This window comes from Zeugodacus cucurbitae, chromosome 3 (assembly GCF_028554725.1).
Source record: "Zeugodacus cucurbitae isolate PBARC_wt_2022May chromosome 3, idZeuCucr1.2, whole genome shotgun sequence".
NCBI classification, from domain to species: domain Eukaryota; kingdom Metazoa; phylum Arthropoda; class Insecta; order Diptera; family Tephritidae; genus Zeugodacus; species Zeugodacus cucurbitae.
In genome coordinates this window covers 33,272,938-33,294,292 of record NC_071668.1, presented here as the reverse complement: position 1 = coordinate 33,294,292, position 21,355 = coordinate 33,272,938, and the positions used below count along the sequence as shown (strand labels likewise).

At 33.9% G+C, this 21,355-nt stretch overlaps 1 protein-coding gene across 8 annotated transcripts in view; it reads left to right on the top strand.

Annotated features, from left to right (window-relative positions):
• The first annotated feature begins 2,008 nt into the window (after window positions 1-2,008).
• Window positions 2,009-21,355, top strand: part of LOC105220193 (protein Wnt-4) — a 127,945-nt gene continuing 108,598 nt past the window's right edge. The window contains exons 1-4 of one of the 8 annotated variants that reach the window (XM_054226587.1): window positions 2,009-2,180; window positions 11,617-13,229; window positions 14,538-15,318; window positions 16,490-17,188. In XM_054226587.1, the coding sequence (XP_054082562.1) occupies window positions 16,563-17,188 (626 nt within the window). In that variant the 5' untranslated portion in view covers window positions 2,009-2,180; window positions 11,617-13,229; window positions 14,538-15,318; window positions 16,490-16,562. Of the gene's footprint in view, window positions 2,181-11,616; window positions 13,230-13,337; window positions 13,698-14,537; window positions 15,319-16,489; window positions 17,189-21,355 lie in introns of those variants that run through there. The other 7 variants (XM_054226586.1, XM_054226582.1, XM_054226585.1 and 4 more) reach the window with 7 other exon arrangements.

Genomic DNA, 21,355 nt, shown 5'->3' with positions numbered 1-21,355 from the left:
ATATCTTCTAACGGAAACTCCTACCGAAAAAAGTGAGATAGCTCATATTGACATATTTCATTTCAAAAAACAATCCTTTGTAACAGCATTAGATAAACTTATAAAATTTGCGGCAGTCTATAAAATAACAGATAGGAACTGGTCCACAAAGATAACAATTAATAATAGAAAAAAGAAACAAGGTAAGGGAGGAATATGTAGAAACACGGGAAGCAGGACCGATAAAAAATTATAAAAGAGTCCGACATAAAGACGAACCTTACCTAATATTAAAAGACCTCTGGCTGGAATTCAAAATTCTAGAGATGATATAGAAGAATATAGGTTTAGCACAGAAGCATTACTAAGTGATAGTAATGAACATAATATAAACAATTAGTATTTAATATACGAATAATTTTATATATCATGATTTTTTCAGATATGGGTAACCATTATAGCAGTGGTTTTGAATGAGAGGATGATAGAAGGGAAATTACAAGTGACCAATCACAGAAGAAGCAGGGTATACCATAGTTCAGCTAGGAGAAGTAGAGATAATAAGGGAAATAAATACTATTTTACATATAATTAAACCAAAAGAAATAATGGAAATGGTTGATAAGATTAAAGAAAATATTGAAGAAAGTAATATACCTATAAATCACAAAGAACTACTTTTAAATGAAGCAGAAATTATAAAATCAAAAATAAGATCAATTAACCCCAGGGAGGAAATTGGAGGAAGAGAGGACTCATTAACATAGTAGGTACAACTTACAAATGGTTATTCGGTATAATGAACGATGAAGACAGGCAAGATATTGAAGAACATCTAAAGACAGTAGAAGAAAATAGTCAAATTTCGATAGATAGCCATTTTAATAATAGTCTGTATCAATTAAAGAGTATAATAGAAAATGACAGAAAGCAAGTATTGAACTCAGTTAACTAGGTACAAACAGAGAACAGTGAAATAATGAAACATGTTTTCTTTAATGATTAGTTGAACAAATTAAGGTACTTAGAGGAAAAAATTAAAGAAATACAAAACAATATAGCAGCAACAAAATATAATATATATAATATATAATTATACACCCAGCAACATTAACAAATGATGTAATAGACTATTTTAAGATAGATTTTTATAGATTAAAACTTGCAAAAGCAGGAGTTTTGACTTACAAAAATGAGTCAATCCTACTTGCAATTCAGGTACCAAGAACATATTTATTTACCGATTTAAAGTTAATCACATCAATGCCAAACAGAAATAATTTAGAAATTCATCAAATGGATGAAGAAATAATAACGTTAGAATCAAAACATTATCAATATAAAGCTAACACTTTGTTAAGAAAATTAAAATTAAGTGAAAATTGTATTTTTAGTAATAATTGTTTATTCAAATATAATAACAAAACTTATATGCAAGAGTTGTCTGATGATGCTGGTTAAAAACGCATATAATAATATAATGATTCAAAACTGCGATAAAAGAAAATTTATACTAAAAAAAAAAATATATATGATAAATTTTTCCAATTGTAAAATCACAATAAAAAACAAATCATATGAAAATTGTAAAAAAAAAATTATGACAAATATATTTATCCAGTAAAATTATTAAACCAAAGTTACATACTACCATTAATATTTAAAGATATTACAATAAAAAATATGGAAAATATAAAAGAAATTGAGGAATTAAAGTACCATAAAAATGTATCCTATGGTAATATGTCACATTGATAATCATAGCAATAGTTGTAATAGCAATTCTTGTAAAAACAGCAAATAAAAAAAAAACAAAAATAAAAATTGTAAATACAAGAACTCAGGAGAGTTCTAATAGTAACGCTGGGGGAGTTATGGACTACCCTAATAATTGCAATACTAATACAATCATGCCGCAACATGATTTAGAACCTGAACGTGACGGAATGTCACGAGTCAGCATATTTTGAAATATATGTTACTTAGATATAGAATAAAATAATTGTTAATGCTTAAGTGAATTTTGAGGTAAAAATAAAGTTCAGTTGCTAAACAGACATCAAGGTGTACTATTCATTGTGTTGTGAAGTTGTAACTGGCGCGATACCCAGTAAACATGTTTCGCATTGAAGTCGCCTCCCATAATAAATTTTCGAGGATTTTGTACCTCTGCGGGCAATATTTTGCAGTAATTGACAAGGGTTGGTTCTTTGCTTTTAATGTAATAGTTGTGGTTTGAATATTGAGCATACTGATTTTTTTATCCTCATAATGTTTAATGCTGTATTTAACAATAACAGCAGTGCCTCCTCTCGTATAATTACTAGGGTGGATTGTGTGATAAACATCGTAGTTTTCGAAAGAAGTGTAGCTGTGTTTCTTAAAATGAGTTTCGGAAATTAGACATACATTTATTTTCTCTTCTTGTAAAATAAGTTGATGTTCTTCTTGGTGCTTCAATAATAAATTTGCATTCCATGTCATAACTCGGAGAGCACCTCGCATACCATAGATTTTGTTTTATTTTTATTTTTTTCGAGGTTATCTAAACGGCTGCATAAATCTACATATGTGACCTGGTCTACGAAAAGGGAGCTAACGTGCGAAAACTAGTTTTCTGGGAAACAGCTGTTAAAAATAAACATCATCTCATCTTCCATCCGAATCAACTAAACAGTGAAAATTGATTTTTTGACACCTAAGCCCCCTTTCAATAGACCAGGTCACATATATTAATTTTTTCTTGTTTATTTAACATCTCAAGGATTTGAGATAGTAGGTCTTCGGTCAACTTTGTGTTATTTGCGTTCATTACATGTGGATTGCTTTTCAGTACTTCAGAAAAACTGGGCTTACTCGTCTGTACACGATGCTGCTTGTGGATAGCATTCTTGTTTACAATGGGTTGAGTATTTGAGGTACTGGGAAAATTTGTTGCGACTTTTTGTTTCTTCAATGTTTTGTTTCGAATGCTTTGAAGCTCCTTTCTTTTGGTTTTTGACACTCGATGATTTTGGGCTTACCACCGCATTTTGACGATTTGCCGCAGAAGTTCTTGGTGTGTCCAAATGCCTGGCGATTTTTACATTGAGGAATAAGTTTAGAATTCCTAATAGGCTCAATGAGAACAATAGTGTGAAGAATATGTTTGATTTCATAGATTTTCTTGATGTCTTCATTGTTCTTCTGTTTCCAGAGCCAATTCCTCTTCATCAGTTTCATATTGCGATTGGCTATAATTAGGCTCAAGTGGGCGATTATTTTGTTCTTTAAGCATTTGATTTTCAGCTTTTAATTGTTGGCATAATTGTTCTTTCTTTCAATTTTTGTTTTAAAGAATCTATTTCAGAAATTAATTTTTTCTGTTGGCTTGTTGGTATTTCCTGACCCCCTCCATGGGGTGGGGTTCGAAGCATAATACAGTTATATTTTATATGACCTTATATGCTAATTAAATTATTTTGGATTTCTGGCCACAATTTTCAGCAAGGATTTCAATGCTACAACTAATGACAACTCTGCCTTTGCAGTTATAGTTATTGTAAATAAATATTTCGGGATATACTTTTAGGAATCTATTTTTAGCTTAAATAGTAATTGATAAAATACAGTTTATGGTTTACAATGGTTTGTGTTTTTAATAAGAATAGAAGAAAATAGGATAAGTGTACTTATTGTAAAGGAGACTGAATTTATCAGCTGCTGTCCGAATTGGAATTTTTTGTAACAGCTGTTTCTCTGCGTCTTGGCACTTGACTGCGACTTCCTACCGGGGACAATCAAAAACTTTCCTCACTTACGTGAACTTCTACACATGATCCAATCCTCCCTCCGTATGATATAATATATTATAATTCCCGTTATAGGTGGGAATATTATTCACATTTTGGTTGGGTCTTGAAGATGTTCTATTGTTAACGTTATCGCTAAAATTAGTTGTACGATAGCTATTTGGGTTAGGATCTTTCCTTTGTTGCCCTAGCGCTGTGTAGCATTGATGTCTAGCTTCTAGTATTATTTTGCATGCCTTATCTAGACAATTTGGGTTTCTTGCTATAATCATATTTTTAGTCGGTTCAGGGAGATGTTCCTTAAATGATTTCAGCGCTATCCTATTAACTTCATTCGTTAAGAAATTTATGTCATTATGCGCTAATATTCTATTATGTTATTTATTCCTAATTTTATTTATTTTAAAATAATAATTTTCAATTGTTGAGTCGAGACTGATGGTTTTCAAATCTTCTATAAGTTCCGCTGAGCTTCTCTTTTCCCCGCAATTGCTCAGAAGTATTTGTTTGAATGTTTCCCAATTACTAACTTGTCCATATCTGCGAATTATTTTCTAGTTTTTCCTACGCATCTTCTTTTCAGATAATTAAATAAAATTTTTTGATTACCAACATCAAAAGTTAATATTGTGGGTAATATGTCTTCAACTTGCCTAATAAAGTCTGTTAATTGTTTCGGATTTCGTCCATCAAATTCTGCAATTCCATTAATACAGTTTGAAATTAGTTGAAAACAAGTAAGGAAGGGCTAAGTTCGGGTGTAACCGAAGTTTTTATACTCTCGCAATTTATTTACTTAACTTTATTTATATTATATAATACACAATTTGACTCACATATTCGTCATATATATTGTATAAAGTCCATTGAAAGTTGGGAACCATAATATTAGGTTAGAAGCACAGAGGTCCTTGTGTTCGATATATGGGGCCTTAAAAACCTATGGTCCGATTTCGGCGATTTTTATAATGGGGCTGCCACACTAATAACATAGTATTTGTGCAAAGTTCTGCACCGATATCTTCACTAGTGCTTACTTCATATGTATATTGTAAAGTAAACGATTCAGATTGTCCTATTTTCACAACATATCATTGGGATGTAAGGAAACTATTACAAACCAAGTTTCATTGAAATCGGTCGAGTAGTTCCTGAGTTATGGTTTTTGACCCATAAGTGGGCGACGCAACGCCCATTTTCCATTTTGTAAAAAAAATCTGAGTGCAGCTTTCATCCACCATTTCTTATGTGAAATATAGTGTTTCTGACGTTTTTCGTTAGTGAGTTAACCCGCTTTTAGTAATTTTCAACTTAACTTTTGTATGGGAGGTGGGCGTGGTTATGATCCGATTTCTTTCATTTTTGGACTGTATTAGGAAGTGGCTAAAAAAAACGACTGCAGAAAGTTTGGTTTATATAGCTCTGTTGGTTTGCGAGATATGTACCAAAAGCTTAGTAGGGGGCGGGGCCACGCCCACTTCTCCAAAAAAATTATATCCAAATATGCCAAATATATGTGTTTTCGGTTTTCGCCATTCTGTGGGCGTGGCAGTTGTCCGATTTTGCTCATTTTCGAAAGCAACCTTTCTATGGTGCCAAGAAATAAGTGTGCCAAGTTTCATCAAGATATCTTAATTTTTACTCAAGTTACAGCTTGCACAGACGGACGGACGGACGGACAGACAGACATTCGGATTTGAACTCCACTCTTCACCCTGATCACTTTGGTATATATAACCCTATATCTAACTCGTTTAGTTTTGGGTGTTACAAACAACCGTTATGTGAACAAAACTATTTAGCAACATTTGTAGCGAGAGTATAAAAATGGTATGGTGGACGCCTCCATTTTGAGAGAATTAAGTAAATGATATATATAACTCTATATCTAATTCGTTTAGTTGTATGACTTACAAAGAACTGTTATGTGAACAAAATTAAAATACTCTCTTAGCAACTTTTGTTGCGAGAGTATAATAACGTATCACTAAAAAAAGTGTCTCCAAAAGTGTAACGATACAATTTTTAATGTGTCTGGATTAAATTTGTTTTCAAACTGTTGCATAGCTAGCTTCACTACAAGTGTAGAAATAACCTTTCAAAGTTGAATCAAAATAAATACGAACATATTTTTTTTTTAATTTCACTAGAAACAAAATTCTCTCAAAAGGGGGCGTCCACCATACCATTTTTTCAAATAATTTCAAACTGTATTAATGGAATTGCAGAATTTGATAGGCGAGATCCGAACCAATTAACAGACTTTATTATGCAAGTTGAAGACATATTACCCACAATATTAACTTTTGATGTTGGTAATCAAAAAATTTTATTTAATTATCTGAAAAGAAGATGCGTAGGAAAAACTAGAAAATAATTCGCAGATATGGACAAGTTAGTGATTGGGAAACATTCAAACAAATACTTCTGAGCAATTGCGGGGAAAAAAGAAGCTCAGCGGAACTTATAGAAGATTTGAAAACCATCAGTCTCGACTCAGCAATTGAAATTTATTATTTTAAAATAAATAAAATTAGGAATAAATAACATAATAGAATATTAGAGCATAATGACATAAATTTCTTAACGAATGAAGTTAATAGGATAGCGCTGAAATCATTTAAGGAACATCTCCCTGAACCGACTAAAACTATGATTATAGCAAGAAACCCGAATTGTCTACATAAGGCATGCAAAATAATATTAGAAGCTAGACATCAATGCTACACAGCGCTAGGGCAACAAAGGAAAGATCCTACCCCAAATAGCTATCGTACGTTAACGTTAACAATAGAACATCTTCAGGACCCAACCAAAATATGAATAATATTCCCACCTATAACGGGAATTATAATATATTATATCTATAAGGAGGGAGGATTGGATCATGTGTAGAAGTTCACGTAAGTGAGGAAAGTTTTTGATTGTCTCCGGTAAGAAGTCGCAGTGAAGTGCCAAGACGCAGAGAAACAGCTGTTACAAAAAATTCCAATTCGGACAGCAGCTGATAAATTCAGTCTCCTTTATACAATAAATACACTTATCCTATTTTATTTTATTCAAATATTCTTATTAAAAACACAAACCATTGTAAACCATAAACTGTATTTTATCAATTACTATTTAAGTTAAAAGTCACTGTTGACAGTCTTAACTTCGAGGTCGTAGATAATTTTGTCTACCTGGGAACCAGCATCAACAACACGAACAATGTCAGCCTCGAAAACCAGCGCAGAATAACTCTTGCCAACAGGTGCTTCTTTGGATTGAGTAGGCAATTGAACAGTAAAGTCCTCTCTCGACGAACCAAAATCAAGCTCTACAAGTCGCTTATCATTCCCGTCCTGCTATACGGTGCAGAAGCTTGGACGATGTCAACATCAGATGAGACGACACTAGGAGTTTTCGAGAGGAAAATTTTGCGCAAGATTTATGGTCCTCAGAACATTGGCGAATACCGCAGACGATGGAACGATGAGCTGTACGAGTTATACGACGACATTGACATAGTTCAGCGAATAAAAAGACAGCGGCTACGCTGGCTAGGTCATGTTATCCGAATGGACGAAAACACTCCAGCCCTGAAAGTGTTCGATGCAGTACCCGCCGGAGGAAGCCGAGGAAGGGGAAGGCCTCCACTCCGTTGGAGGGACCAGGTGGAGAGCGACCTGGTTACACTTGGGATCTCCAACTGGCGCCGAACTGCGAAGGAGAGAGAAAGGTGGCGCACTCTCGTCGATTCGGCTATAACCAGTTAAACGGTTGCAACGCCAATCACATACATACCTATAAGTTAAAAATAGATTCCTAAAAGTATATCCCGAAATATTTATTTACAATAACTATTGCAAAGGCAGAGTTGTCATTAGTTGTAGCATTGAAATCCTTGCTGAAAATTGTGGCCAGAAATCCAAAATAATTTAATTAGCATATAAGGTCATATAAAATATAACTGTATTATGCTTCGTACCCCACCCCATGGAGGGGGTCAGGAAATACCAACAAGCCAATAGAAAAAATTAATTTCTGAAATAGATTCTTTAAAACAAAAATTGAAATAAAGAACAATTATGCTAACAATTAAAAGCTGAAAATCAAATGCTTAACGAACAAAATAATCTCCCACTTGAGCCTAATTATAGCCAATCGCAATACGAAACTGATGAAGAGGAATTGGCTCTGGAAACTGATTGGATTTTAAAGAAAAGCAAAAGACCTAGTAAAAAGCGTAAGGCTGAAGCCTCACCAGAAGTGATCACAAAAGAAAATGCAATATCATCGAACGGTGAAAACCGCACCGTAGCTAAAAATGATAAACCGAAGTATGAACCACGGCCTCCGCCCATTATGATTTCAAATATTGAATATTAGATATTACCAAAAGTTCTTTTGTTCTAAAACTCCTAAATAACGACATTCATAAACTAAGTGTCACATTAAGTGATGATTATATATCAGTGACGAAAATGTTGTCTGCTTCCGGAGCATCATGGTATTCCTTTGAAGACAAACAAACGCGCCCAATAAAGGTTATGATTAAAAATCTCCATAATTCTTGCAGTATTAGTGCTATTAACGCTGATTTAAAAGAACAAGGTTTAAAAGTTCTAACGTCGTAAACAAGCTCAAGTGGAAAACACGAGAAACTTTAAATATGTTTTTAGCTACTTTTGACTCCAATGAAGACATCAAGAAAAAAATAAAACTAAAAGAGTTAGATATAGAGTTATATATATCAAAATGATCAGGTGACGAGACGAGTCAAATCCGAATGTCTGTCTGTTCGTCCGTCCGTGCAACGGATAACTTGAGTAAAAATTGAGATACCTTAATGAAACTTGGAACACATGTTCCATGGGACTGTGAGCTTTCGAAAATGTTCAAAATCGCCACTACTACGCCCACAAAATGGCGAAAACCGAAAACACATAAAGTGTCATAACTAAGCCATGAATAAAGTTATTAAAGAGAAAATTTGGTACAAACGATCGTCCTAGTAAGGGCCATATTTGGATGTAATTTTTTGGGGAAGTGGGCGTCGCCCCGTCCCCAAATAGGCTTTTTGTACATATCTCGCAAACCAATAAAGCTTTATGCAGTCGTTTCTTTTAGCCACTTCTTAATACAGTCCAAAAATGAAAGAAATCGGATAATAATCACGCCCACCTCCCACACAAAGGTTAGGTTGAAAATTACTAAAAGTGCGTTAACTCACTAACGAAAAAGTCAGAAACACTATATTTCACAGAAGAAATAGCAGAAAGTGGGCGTGGCATCGCCCACTTATGGATCAAAAACCATATCTCAGGAACTACTCGACAGATTTCAAATTAAAATTATAATATTTTCTTGACACCACGTCTACTTCCCATACAACTCAATTTTAAATTCCATCTTATTCCTTCACTTTATAATATATACGTAAGCAACCAATGAAGATAGCGAAATAAAACTTTACACAAATACTGCATATGATCTGTGGCATCACTTGTGAAATTATCAAAATCGGACTATAACTTTTCAATGCCCCGGATATCGAATATAAAGAACTCTGTACCTAATTTTTCACCCAAAATATCGGTAAATCTCTCAGATATCTTAATTTAATTCAGAGGATATCTTTTTCTTCTAATAGTGTGTTTCTGTACCAGAAATGGTTAAAATCGGGTCATAACTTCCTGTAGCTCTCATATAGCCAATTATTTTATTTTCAAAAATACGATGGGCTTAATAGCTTATAAATCAGGTAACCTTAGATATAATGTATGTTGGTGATGAAAATGAGTGAAATCGGTTTAGGAATTACCTCAGCTTATATACTATATATAATGATTTTCTTTTTCTATTGGACTTTATGCCGAATATATGGGTCAAATTGTGTGTTATCTTAATAACAATATAGCAATAAATTGCGAGAGTATAAAATGTTCGGTTGCACACGAACTTAGTCTTTCCTTACTTGTTTGGACTTAATAATAATATAGCAATAAATTGCGAGAGTATAAAATTTTCGGTTGCACACGAACTTCGTCTTTCCTTACTTGTTTGGTCTTAATAACAATATAGCAATAAATTGCGAGAGTATAAAATGTTCGGTTGCACACGAACTTAGTCTTTCCTTACTTGTTTGGTCTTAATAACAATATAGCAATAAATTGCGAGATTATAAAATGTTCGGTTGCACACGAACTTAGTCTTTCCTTACTTCTTTGTTTTCGATTTTGCAACACTCTGTATACACACGTTTGGAGTTTTGGTTTACATTATTGTGCGACAATTTTTACACATTGCTTCAGTATTTTCTTATGTACTCTAAAACAATTTCATTATATTTATTTGGTTCTGCTGTTTGGTACTGCTGTTGCTTTTGTTGCCGCTTTTGATGTTGTTCTTCTTGTTATTGCTGGTGCTGCTGCTGTTGTTACCGCTGTTGATGATATTGTTTTTATTATTGTTGCTGCTGCTTTTGTTACCACTTTTATTTATGATTACTAATTTATTTTTAATATTTCGCACTATGCTTTTATTTTGCTTTGTAACGCGTTTTTAACTTTGTTGGTTATTAACTTAATTTATTTGTGAATTCTTGACGATTGATGTTGCTCGATTTGATATTTTCGTGCTTTTATTGTTGTTTAATTATAAATCAATGCTGGGTGAATGGGATTTTTAATCCTCGTCGCCATTTTTAGTTCAACAAATTCCAAAAGGGATATCAAAAATTTTGTTTTTCACTTATTGGTTATTGTGAATCTAGAATTTTTAAATAAAAACAAAATCTTCTTTGCTTAAGTCTTTTTTAGACTGACTTCTTATAATTTTTGTTTCTTACATGTAACTTGCTGTGCGTACAGGCACTTGTATGTATGTATGTTATATTTAATTAAATATCTAATTACATAATACGTAGAAGTTAAGTTGTTTGCTTGGTCAGCAGAAATGTGTGATTCTTGTGGATCTTGAAGTGGATATTATTTATTTATTTTATTGGGTGTATATGTTTATGTCAATATGTGACTATATGCCCCAATATCAGTTACTGATGGGATATCCTTTTCCTGTCCTGGTTATCCTTTTCCCAGACTCACTCAATGGTACACTACATGGGCCATAATTACCCAATCTACATAGAAAAAAGTTATTTTTACTTAATAAACAAATTCTTCTTGAAAGGGTTAAGGACAGAAAGAAAGCCTTTTGGGAGGTTCTTTTGCATGCCCCACATAGTGCAGACCAGCACCAAATGATTATTACCTGTTCCTGTCTGTGGCATGATGTTGATTATAAATATTTGCCTCAAGAGAAACTTTTAAAAATAGACTCTCCCAGTTTTTTATTACCCGTTTTCACATACACATATTAATAGTGTGTAATGGGGAACGTAAGGGAAGTGACTGTAGAAAATTTGCTTTATATAGCTTTATTCGTTTGTCAGATACAGTCAGTGTCATATTTAATTCATATGCAAATTTATTTAAAATATTTCAAAATAAAAATTATACATTATAAAAGGCTTAAACCGAACAAAATTTTTGCGACATATTTCATCGTATACTACATATTTATTTTATCAATATCTTTACTATTATGTTATACGCGATATATTGGTTTTGAAACTAAAAATATACTAGTTTGTGGATCCACTGTTTAGAATTACTACCTCTTTCATTCTATTTAGTATCGAAGAGATGAGTTTTGCTGTAAAAGTAGTCGGTATTTTGTTCCACTGTTCCATTAAGGCATTTTCGAAGTGATACGGATGTATTTGTATGTTTTTGATGTTTCTTTTTTAAATAATCATATATATTTAAATAATCAAATATATAATTTTTTTAATAATCATGAGGTCCTGGCCTTGTGGATGAGTTTGAAGCATGGATTTGAGGGCATGGACCTGGAATGTCCGGAAGAGAAGGATGATTTTATGAAAGATACTTTCTATGACCGCCTAGAACGTACCTGCCCTCACCACGATGTAAAAATCGTGGTTGGTAATTTCAACGGTAGGGTGGGTAAAGAAGATGCCTTTCGCACAACGATCGGAAAATTCACCCTCCATGACGAAAATCATGGCTTGAGAGACCACGGTGGTAATCTGGTAACGGATGTTCAGGGGATACTAGGATTATGTAGAGAACACCTCTCCGACCTGCGGAATGAAACTACAACATCAGGAGATAGCGAACCCAATTCTCCAATCGATGACGATGGAATAGATGTTCCATTACCCGACCTTGAATAAATTCGAATATGAAGTACCCGCTTTAAGAACAACAAAGCTACGGGGAAGATGGATTACCGAGCTATTGAAATACGTCGGCGAAGAACTGATAAGGTGCATGCATCAGCTTCTTTGCAGAATATGGTCGGAAGAAAGCATGCCTGACGATTGGAATCTCAGTGTGCTCTGTCCAATCCATAAAAAGGGAGACTCCACAATTTGTGCCAATTACCGTGGGATAAGCCTCCTAAATATCGCCTATAAGGTTCTATCGAGCGTACTGCGTGAAAGACTAAAGTTCACCGTAAGCAAACTGATTGGACCTTATCAGTGTGGCTTTAGACCTGGAAAATCCACAACTGGCCACATATTCACTATGCGCCAAATCTTGGAGAATACCCGTGAAAAGAGGATCGACACACACCACCTTTTCGTTGATTTTAAAGCTGCTTTCGGCACCACGTAAAGAGTGTAGAGCTGCTGGCGTGCACCGATGATATTGATATCGGAAGCAACAACCGCACCGTTACTTCTGCTTTTTACCGTCTGGATAAAGAAGCGAAGGTCTGGAGGTGAATGAGGACAAGACGAAATATTTCCTTTCATCAAACAAACAGTCAGAGCACTCACGTCTTGGCTCCCACGTCACTGTTGACAGTCATAACTTAGAAGTTGTAGATAGTTTCGTATACCTGTGAACCAGCATCAACAACACCTACAATGTCAGCCTCGAAATCCAGCGCAGGATCACTCTTGCCACCAGGTGCTACTTTGGACTGAGTAGACAATTGAAAAGTAAAGTCCTCTCTCGACAAACCAACCGATGAGCTGTACGAGTTATACGACGGCATTGACATGGTGCAACGAATAAAAAGACAGAGGGTTCGCTGGCTAGGCCATGTTGTCCGCATGGACGAAAACACTCCAGCTTTGAAAGTGTTCGATGCAGTGCCCGCCGGTGGAAGCAGAAGAAGAGGGAGGCTTCCACTCCTTTTGAAAGATCAGGTGGACAGCTACCTGGTTACACTTGGAATTTCCTACTGGCGCAGAGTTACGAGGGAAAGAGAGGAATGGCACGCTATCATCGATTCGGCTAAACGAATTCTACGCCAATCACATACATACAATATTTTATTGACATCCTAATAAAAAATGGGCGGAATCAGTACTCAACCACGCCTCAGATATCGAACAAGAAGGACTCAGTGCCTAAGCGGAATTTTTCACCGAAAATATCGGTAAATCTCTCAAATATTTTTAATATATTTTTATATTTATATTTTTAGTGAAATCAGTTCAGGAACTACAGCAGACTTTATGCCCAATATACATATATGTAATGTAATTATTATATCAAATTGTGTTATCTTTATAAAGTTACATCGATAAATTGCTAAAATATTAAATGTTCGGCTGCACCCGAACTTAGCCTTTCTTTACTTGTTTGAAAATATTTTTTTAATGAAATTCTAACTCATAGTTTTTTGATAATGACAACCCTACTGTCATAAATTGATCAAATCGAGTCAATATATCCTCTTGGCACCATACAGTTATATTATAGTGACTTTCAAACTTTTAGCTGGCTTTGTACCGTTTATATGTACATATATAAATGCAAGATTTCTTAGTGAAATTAAGTGAACGGATACCGCACTGCAGAAAATGTGTAAAATTTCTTAATGAAATACTCGTGCCCCATATATGTATGTATTTCCCGGTGATATTCGACTTTCCGTTTGATATGTTTGATATTTTAATGAGGATTATCGAGAGGAAATGTGGTGTATAAGTGGATGTTGGTCCTACCGAACATTAATTGAAATACTTAGAAGATAGAATTCGAAGGCAAAAGTACTAAAATTTCAAGTTCTAATGGAAATGTTACTTTCTTTATTAAAATTGAATACTTTATCTTCAGCCGTACCAAGTCTTTTCCTGTGCATTTGGTTATAGTTTAAATGAAATTGTATTACTTTTGTTGTTTTTTAAAGAATACTATTTGATGGGCCATACTCGTTCGTGACATCATGAAGGTGGGAAAATACTGCACTATTATTCAAGTGCGACAAAACTTGGATTTATGACCTAGTGTGTCTAGGTTTTATTTAAGTTTTTATAATATATTTTTTAAATCTTAAAACGAATATTTTATGATTTGAAATTGGCGTGAGAACACTATATTCATGCAAAAAAATTCGAATTTTGGAGTAAGGTGAGATGGAATCAACTAAACGTTGTCCAGCACTCGCAAGTATGAGGTTAAAACACCTTGGTAAGGACACCTTCTTACTTTTATAGCCGTTTATATTTTCCTTTTATAGAATGTATTTGAATATGTTGTCGGATATCCTTGTTCTAACTATTGGACAATTATTCTAGTGTCTACAATATAAAATATATATTTGGTTCAGTTCATCATATTAGACGAAAAACTAATATGTCAGCTGTTCACTTATACACAGCTATATAAATATTAAACAGCTAACTTATACTGTTAAAAATATTACTAGTAAACAATTGATTAATTTGCTCTTTCGTTTAAGTGTAAGGCATATAAAAAAATGTGCAGACTGCCTACCAAACAAGAACACTGTGATGTACTGGTAAACAATCCAACAATTGACGACTGCTGTCAAACTCGACGCAACATTCATATGTATGTATCTATTCAGTCCTATAAAATATAATCCACCGAGCGAACGCAGAAATATAAAACATTTATGGCGCGCGAACGTTAATGTGCGTACCTCCCGGCTGCGCACAAGCCCAAAATGAAATTGTACTCGTGTCTGTAAATATAAACATATACATATATACCATGTGAGGGTTGGAAAACGAACAGCACGCAACAGCTGAGCTGCAACTAAAAGAAATCAACAAAGCCAATGCGGCTTTGACTCGTTGTGTACTTGAAAGGCTGGACGCAACATAAGCAGTTGAGAAACGAACGAGTTCGGTGCTGAACGTGCGTACGGGTAAAATTTAGATATTTTGTCGTTTATCTTTTACTTTAACTTCTCAATTAATCGGAATGTTACGGGTATAGTAAGATAATACGCGTATTTCCCCAGCATAGGAATTGTGATATACACGGTATCATGTGAAATCAGTGTTCGAAGTTATACCTAAATAATAATTGCATATATGCTCAGACCCGATATTCAGTGAAAAATAACCACGAATATAGTATGGTGGTTGCCATAGAGACAAGAAATTACTCTCATATTCTAAATATTATGTGTGTGATCAATGAACATTTTAACCTACATATATAATCCAAAACGTTAATCTAATTATTGAAATGGATCGTACGATACCATAAAAGTAATGTGATTGTTTTAAAAATTAATAGATTTAGTTAAAATCATTGCCTCTTTTTATTAGTCTTATGTATATAAATACTATAAATTGTTAATTTACGCCTGGGTTTAACTTTTTTGAATAGTGTCGGCACTCATTCACCTTAGAGCGCGCCGAAATAGTCAAATACATTTGATTTTATTCCGCATGCACCTGCCTATGCAATGTTTTGAAAATGTGTTTCTATCACATTCAAATACGCTCTTGTATATATTATAGCATAAATTACAAGCCAGATGCATCCCTTTTCCAAATAGACTCTTTGTATATACATACATACAAGCGATTACATATGCATACACAGTGTGTATGCCCATACTATCATACGTTTGTTTGTAGAAGAGCAAAGTAAACAAAAGCAAAGTTTAATATGGAAGATCCCAAATGTACATTGGTATGTTGGTTTGAAAAATTATTTCAAAGGCATAAAAACATGCATTGAATATTGCCCTGTGAAATCGGTGTGATAAAAAATTAAAATTAAATGAGGGTAGATTATTGAGATTGAGATTATTGTCACAATATAATGTTATAATATTCTTATATTTAAACATTACACTGGAAAGAAAAAAATTATGGCTGAAATCGAACTAGTCGAAAAAAATAGTGTATGTGTAACTAATATATCCAAAGTAAATTCAAACTGAGTGGAAATATGAAACACAAATACGAATAAATCAATTTATTATTGCGTTATTTTATTTGACTTAAATGATTTAATATTAATTCATAATTTTTAATTCACTCTATAATTATAACATTTTTTGTTTCTATTCCTTTTATTATTTCCTTCCATAATTCGAAGTACTTTGTATATTTAGAACATGTATTAAACTGGTTATTTGTACTCAAAACTATACATGCAATAGTATTGCCGGGTAACTAGTTTAGGTTGTAGTTAATACTATTTTTAAAACAATTTAAAACAAATTGTTTGTACTGCAGGGATATGAATGCACATAATAGTTAACATAAACATAATTATATAGTTTAAAATATAATTATATAAACGAAAATTAGTTACATATCATCACAAAGTAATGATGCATTCCAAAATTTAATGAAACAACTTACCTATATTCTTATATGGGCAACTCTCCGATACCTGAATTTTTACCAATTACATCACTTCTAGATGTCCTATAAATGGAAAGTGTTCCAACGAACTTAATTATTTTTATAACAATATTGACCTAAATGCAAAGAAAATGCACTTGCTGTGGCTCATCAGTAGTATAGGATTATCGCTGTTACACCTACAGCTCACCCAATGCAATGATCTTGAACTGTTGAGGATAGGCATAGCGGGAAGCAAAAATGAAAACAAAGTGGGAAATAATGGTCAATTCAATGGCAATTCTGGACTAAATGGGAACGATCTTGCTTCAATAAACACTAATAATACTATGATGGCGACAGTTTTTAATGGAGGCATAACTACAAGCAAAGATATAATTATTGATACTAATTTTGGTGACACAAATATGGGAGTTTCTGTCAACAGTGAAACAGGATTAGGCGATCATGGAAGCATTAAAATTGGTGAAAGTGAATTACCACTATCAGCAGTACCTGGACTAGGACACAATCCAGATTTAATTCCTACCGGCCAGTTTAGAGGATATAAGCAAATCAAGTCCTATGGTCAACAATATGGCCATGCTTTAGCTGGCTTGGCGAATTTGGGAATTATTATACCAAAAGGATCTAACAATGAGGATTTTTCTCGCAATAACGGAGGAGGACGTAAAATGCAGACGAAAGTTGATAGTGAAATCAATTTAATGGACCCAACAAATATAAGTGGTAGTAACGGAGGGCAGAATTCGTACCTGTAAGTCAAACTTTTTTATTTATACAAAAATGTTATACTTTATAAAGACCTAAACAGAACACTATTTATGTTATGAGTATATAAGTAATATATTTTCAACGAAACAGTATTTTTACTAACAATCAGCATAGAAATACCAATATAATTCGCGATATCTGACTGTACGTTTTTTGGTTCAAATTGATCCCTGTGCGGAGTTATCGTACTATATTATCTGCAACAGTTAAACTAAAATTTACATGTACTTATATTCAGATCCTTCTTTAAAAATGTCCCTGTGTTGAAACGAAGATCCGTTTGTATCTATATATGTATGGCACAAATTAAAAAACAGTACAATCAATATTTAATAGAAACGTGTTGTCATTTAAAGATAAAGTGCGAACAAAAATTACCGTAGAAAAACTGAACCTTTTGCATTACGATTTCATTAATTTATGTATATATTAAGGCAGAGCGATTATGTATAGAGAATTTTTTTTACTGCACAGCTATGAAAAGTTGCCTTTTAATAAATAAAACAAACATATAAAATATCAAACAGACGCACAGTGGGCGATTGGGCCTCGTTAGCGGCATTTGATTAATAACTTCTAAACGAAAAAAGATATCTTCAGACGGTTCTTTTTCACAGCTCAGAAAAATGTCATAGAATTTTTTAAGAAAAAAAAATTTTGTTTGAATTTTTTTTTTTAATTTTTAAAATTTTTTTAATTTTTACGGAATCAGAATCAGGCATATCTAGATGCTTCATTAAAAACAAGCTCTTAACATCATCGTCCATAATAATATTTTTTGCAGTCGAAATTGAAGACCCATTTGACAATGAAGATATCAAAGGGTCAGACGAAACTAATTAAGCATTTATGATATCTTCCATTGTATATTTCCTGGAATTTTTACTTGTATTGCTCTCGCGTATGTTTCGATAGTCCTTGTTCCTGGCTTCAAGAGCTTCTTCGGACATCATACCAATCGGAAGGGAAAATGGTTTATTATATCTGCTCCATGAATTAAAATTCTGTGAACAGACGATGGCATGTAAAACCAGGAGTATGCTTTAACAAAAATTTCGGCAGTTTCCAATGCGTAAGATCCGAATGCGTCCGAATTTATGTCGTATCCACAAGCCAATGCTCGTAATATTACGCTAAATCGATATATTAAATCATAGCTTACTCCTGTTATACGAGCAGCCAAATTTGGTTGTTGGAAAAACCTCCTTGCAGTGTTTCCGTTGTTCGTGCTGCCAGTACCAGCTATTGGTATATCCACAACAAATGCATTTCTTCCCTTAGCTTCTGCTGAATACTTCTTTTATTTTGTTCAACGACATCCTTGTCAGCACCACGAGCTTGCCACTTTTGTATTGGTATTCTATATGCAATGTGCAAAACACACTCGAAAAACCTAATCCATGCGTGAGACTTGATAAGCCATATTCAAATAGGTTTGCATTAATAGGAAAGCTTTTCACCAAATTTAGATCGTTCATATTTTTGGAAGTCGCGCTACAGATTCCGCATGTTTGTGAAGCCGATTCCGATATGACACTGAACGTTTTGCCATCAAGCATGGTCATATGAAATTGGTGATCAATTCTTAAGGTACTCACAAATGTTGGAAAAATATTTAATATTTGGCTCTTAATGTTTTGAATTTCTCTGCGAGACAAGTCTGCCGATTCTTTCTCGCAAAGTAATTTAATGGGTCGACAATATTGGGTAGAAGACGGCCGATTGTTTTTCCATAAAACAGTCGATCCTTTCTGCACTATCAATGGTACCATACAAATTGAAAATAAATATTGATCTATCTCTCTCCATCGAAGTCATTAAATTTTTGCCTGTAAGTAGAATGGCCGCTGCTGCCATCACAACCCCATTTGTAGGTAGCAGTTAATTGGGTGTTATTGTTATTTTCAATATGGTTTTGAAAACTTTCTGGGTGTGCTTCAATAATCCTAGCAATCGTATGGTCTACTAAGCTTTGTAATGGTACTTCAGCGAATCAGTGACCGTGATGACACTAGGATAGCATTTTTTTCGCACAACGCAGTTTGCCGTAGTATGGATATATATCGGCGTTTTGCCCTTTAGCGGTTCTCTTTGACAAATTCCATGTGTACTTGGTATATCCAACATCTACAAATAGCGCCAGTGCTTTTTCATCAGAAAGTTTTGTCGGTAGACGCTGAGGGGTACTCATAGTTTTCAAAATCTTACCGCTTAACTCTTCGTCGGCGTTTAGCATTGACACCACCTGTGAAGCACTACGTTTTCCACCTTTATACAAGCTGCAGCTTGCAGCTACCAACAATGCTTCTGATGGCACATCTTCAGTAAGGCCTGACAATTTCTTAACTTGCGTTTTTTTGCAACACTCTGAAATATCTTTTTGTGGACGTCCAATAATTTCGGAAGATGATCTTTCAATCAATACTAACGGCGTATCTAGCCATTCCTGGTTTTTGTTTAAAAAAAACACCTTATTTCTTCTACAGTTTTTCCAATTTTCTACAAGCTTAGTAGTAAAATTCCGCAGATTTTTGCCAATCTCGTACTGCTCCTCCTGAGTATATTTAAGGTTTTTGAGAACAGTACCAAATACAAAGTTTTCCATGGTGAGAAACTTCTTGGTTGGGATCGCTTCTTCATGCCATACTTAAAAAGTACCCGTTTTGCTACCGACATTGTTCCTAAAAAGTGCCATGATTAAAGGTTAGCAGGTAATAGCAGTTCATATTACACATTTTGGACTCACAATGACTCATACTTCCAGCTAAAAAAAGAGTTAGACCTAATCCGTGTGAATGTTGTAACTTCTACTCCACGAACGACAGGTGCACGCTAGTGCGGGCTAGTTGTTAATACACTTAATTACCACTACGTTTTATGAACAACACATTTACAGACCGGTCACAAACACTGATTTTTTATGTAATACATACCTTGAAGTTAATAAAAAGCCACACTTTTAATAAACTAAGTAAAAATTGTAAATTTCAAAGGAGCTCGAAATCAATGCGCACAACAAAGAAAAAATATTGTAAAGCACTTGCTAAAACATATTTTGTGTTTGACAGCTCACAGCTCTTGATCAGCTGATCGTAGAGCTTATAAAAAACCGCCAAAAATCTAATCAAAGCATCTGTTATCGATTTGTTAAAAAAAAATTAAAGCTTTTTCAAATTTGAAAATTTGAATTAAATTCCGCTAGCGAGGCCCAATCGCCCACTGTGAGACGGCTGAATGTTTTGTAGTCGAAAATGTAAATGTAAAATGTTAAATCCTATTTATACATCAAACTGTTTTTTTGCATTGAAATAAGACATTCGTTGAGACGATAGTAGCCTTGCCGTAATAAAACCATCTACTTTATTTCCGCACAAAGTGCATCGTTTTTGACAATGTCTTTCAAGGTTTCATCAGACATTTTTAAAGTTAGAGGTAGCTTAGTTATATCACAGTCTCACCACATAATAATGTCATGCTTTTACAATTCATCGATATGCAATAGCACTAACCATAATAATGAGAAGATTTTCTGGGTGACCAAAATATCCAACTTTGTCAACGATTGTTTTTATACCGAAATTCAAATAACGACTTAGGTTAATGGTTTGCCATAGATTTTTAGCTCCGTTAATGCACGAGGAATTACATTTTATTGTAAGCCACATTGGTCCATAAACTTTCATAACATATGTACGTGGCTAATACAACTAGCTTTTCTTCTGGGTAATATGTTAATATGCTTTTATTCTTTCTAACATCCATGACTTTTAATTTTTTGTATGCTAATTTTAAATAATGGTGAAACCCAGAAGACTAAAGTACAAAGTTAAATAAAATTTCAAATTAAAATTAAATAGAACTTAATTTTCAGTGAAAAAAAATCGTGAAATCGGCTGTAAATGTAATAAAAGATGAAGAAGAAGATTTGAATGGAATTGACAGATAAATCACATTTCCATCGCACAGCTAATTCACACAGCTTTACCGACTTAGATTTAGGTGTCTCCGACTCACAGGTGACATGGTCAAAATACGAGTTGCTTCGTTGGTTTGATCTGATAAAATCACATAATGATCTCCCATCTGTCATTTTCTGCAAAATTTTCCTTTGTGCAATACCCTTATCCTCCTTCCATGAAAATAGAAACCA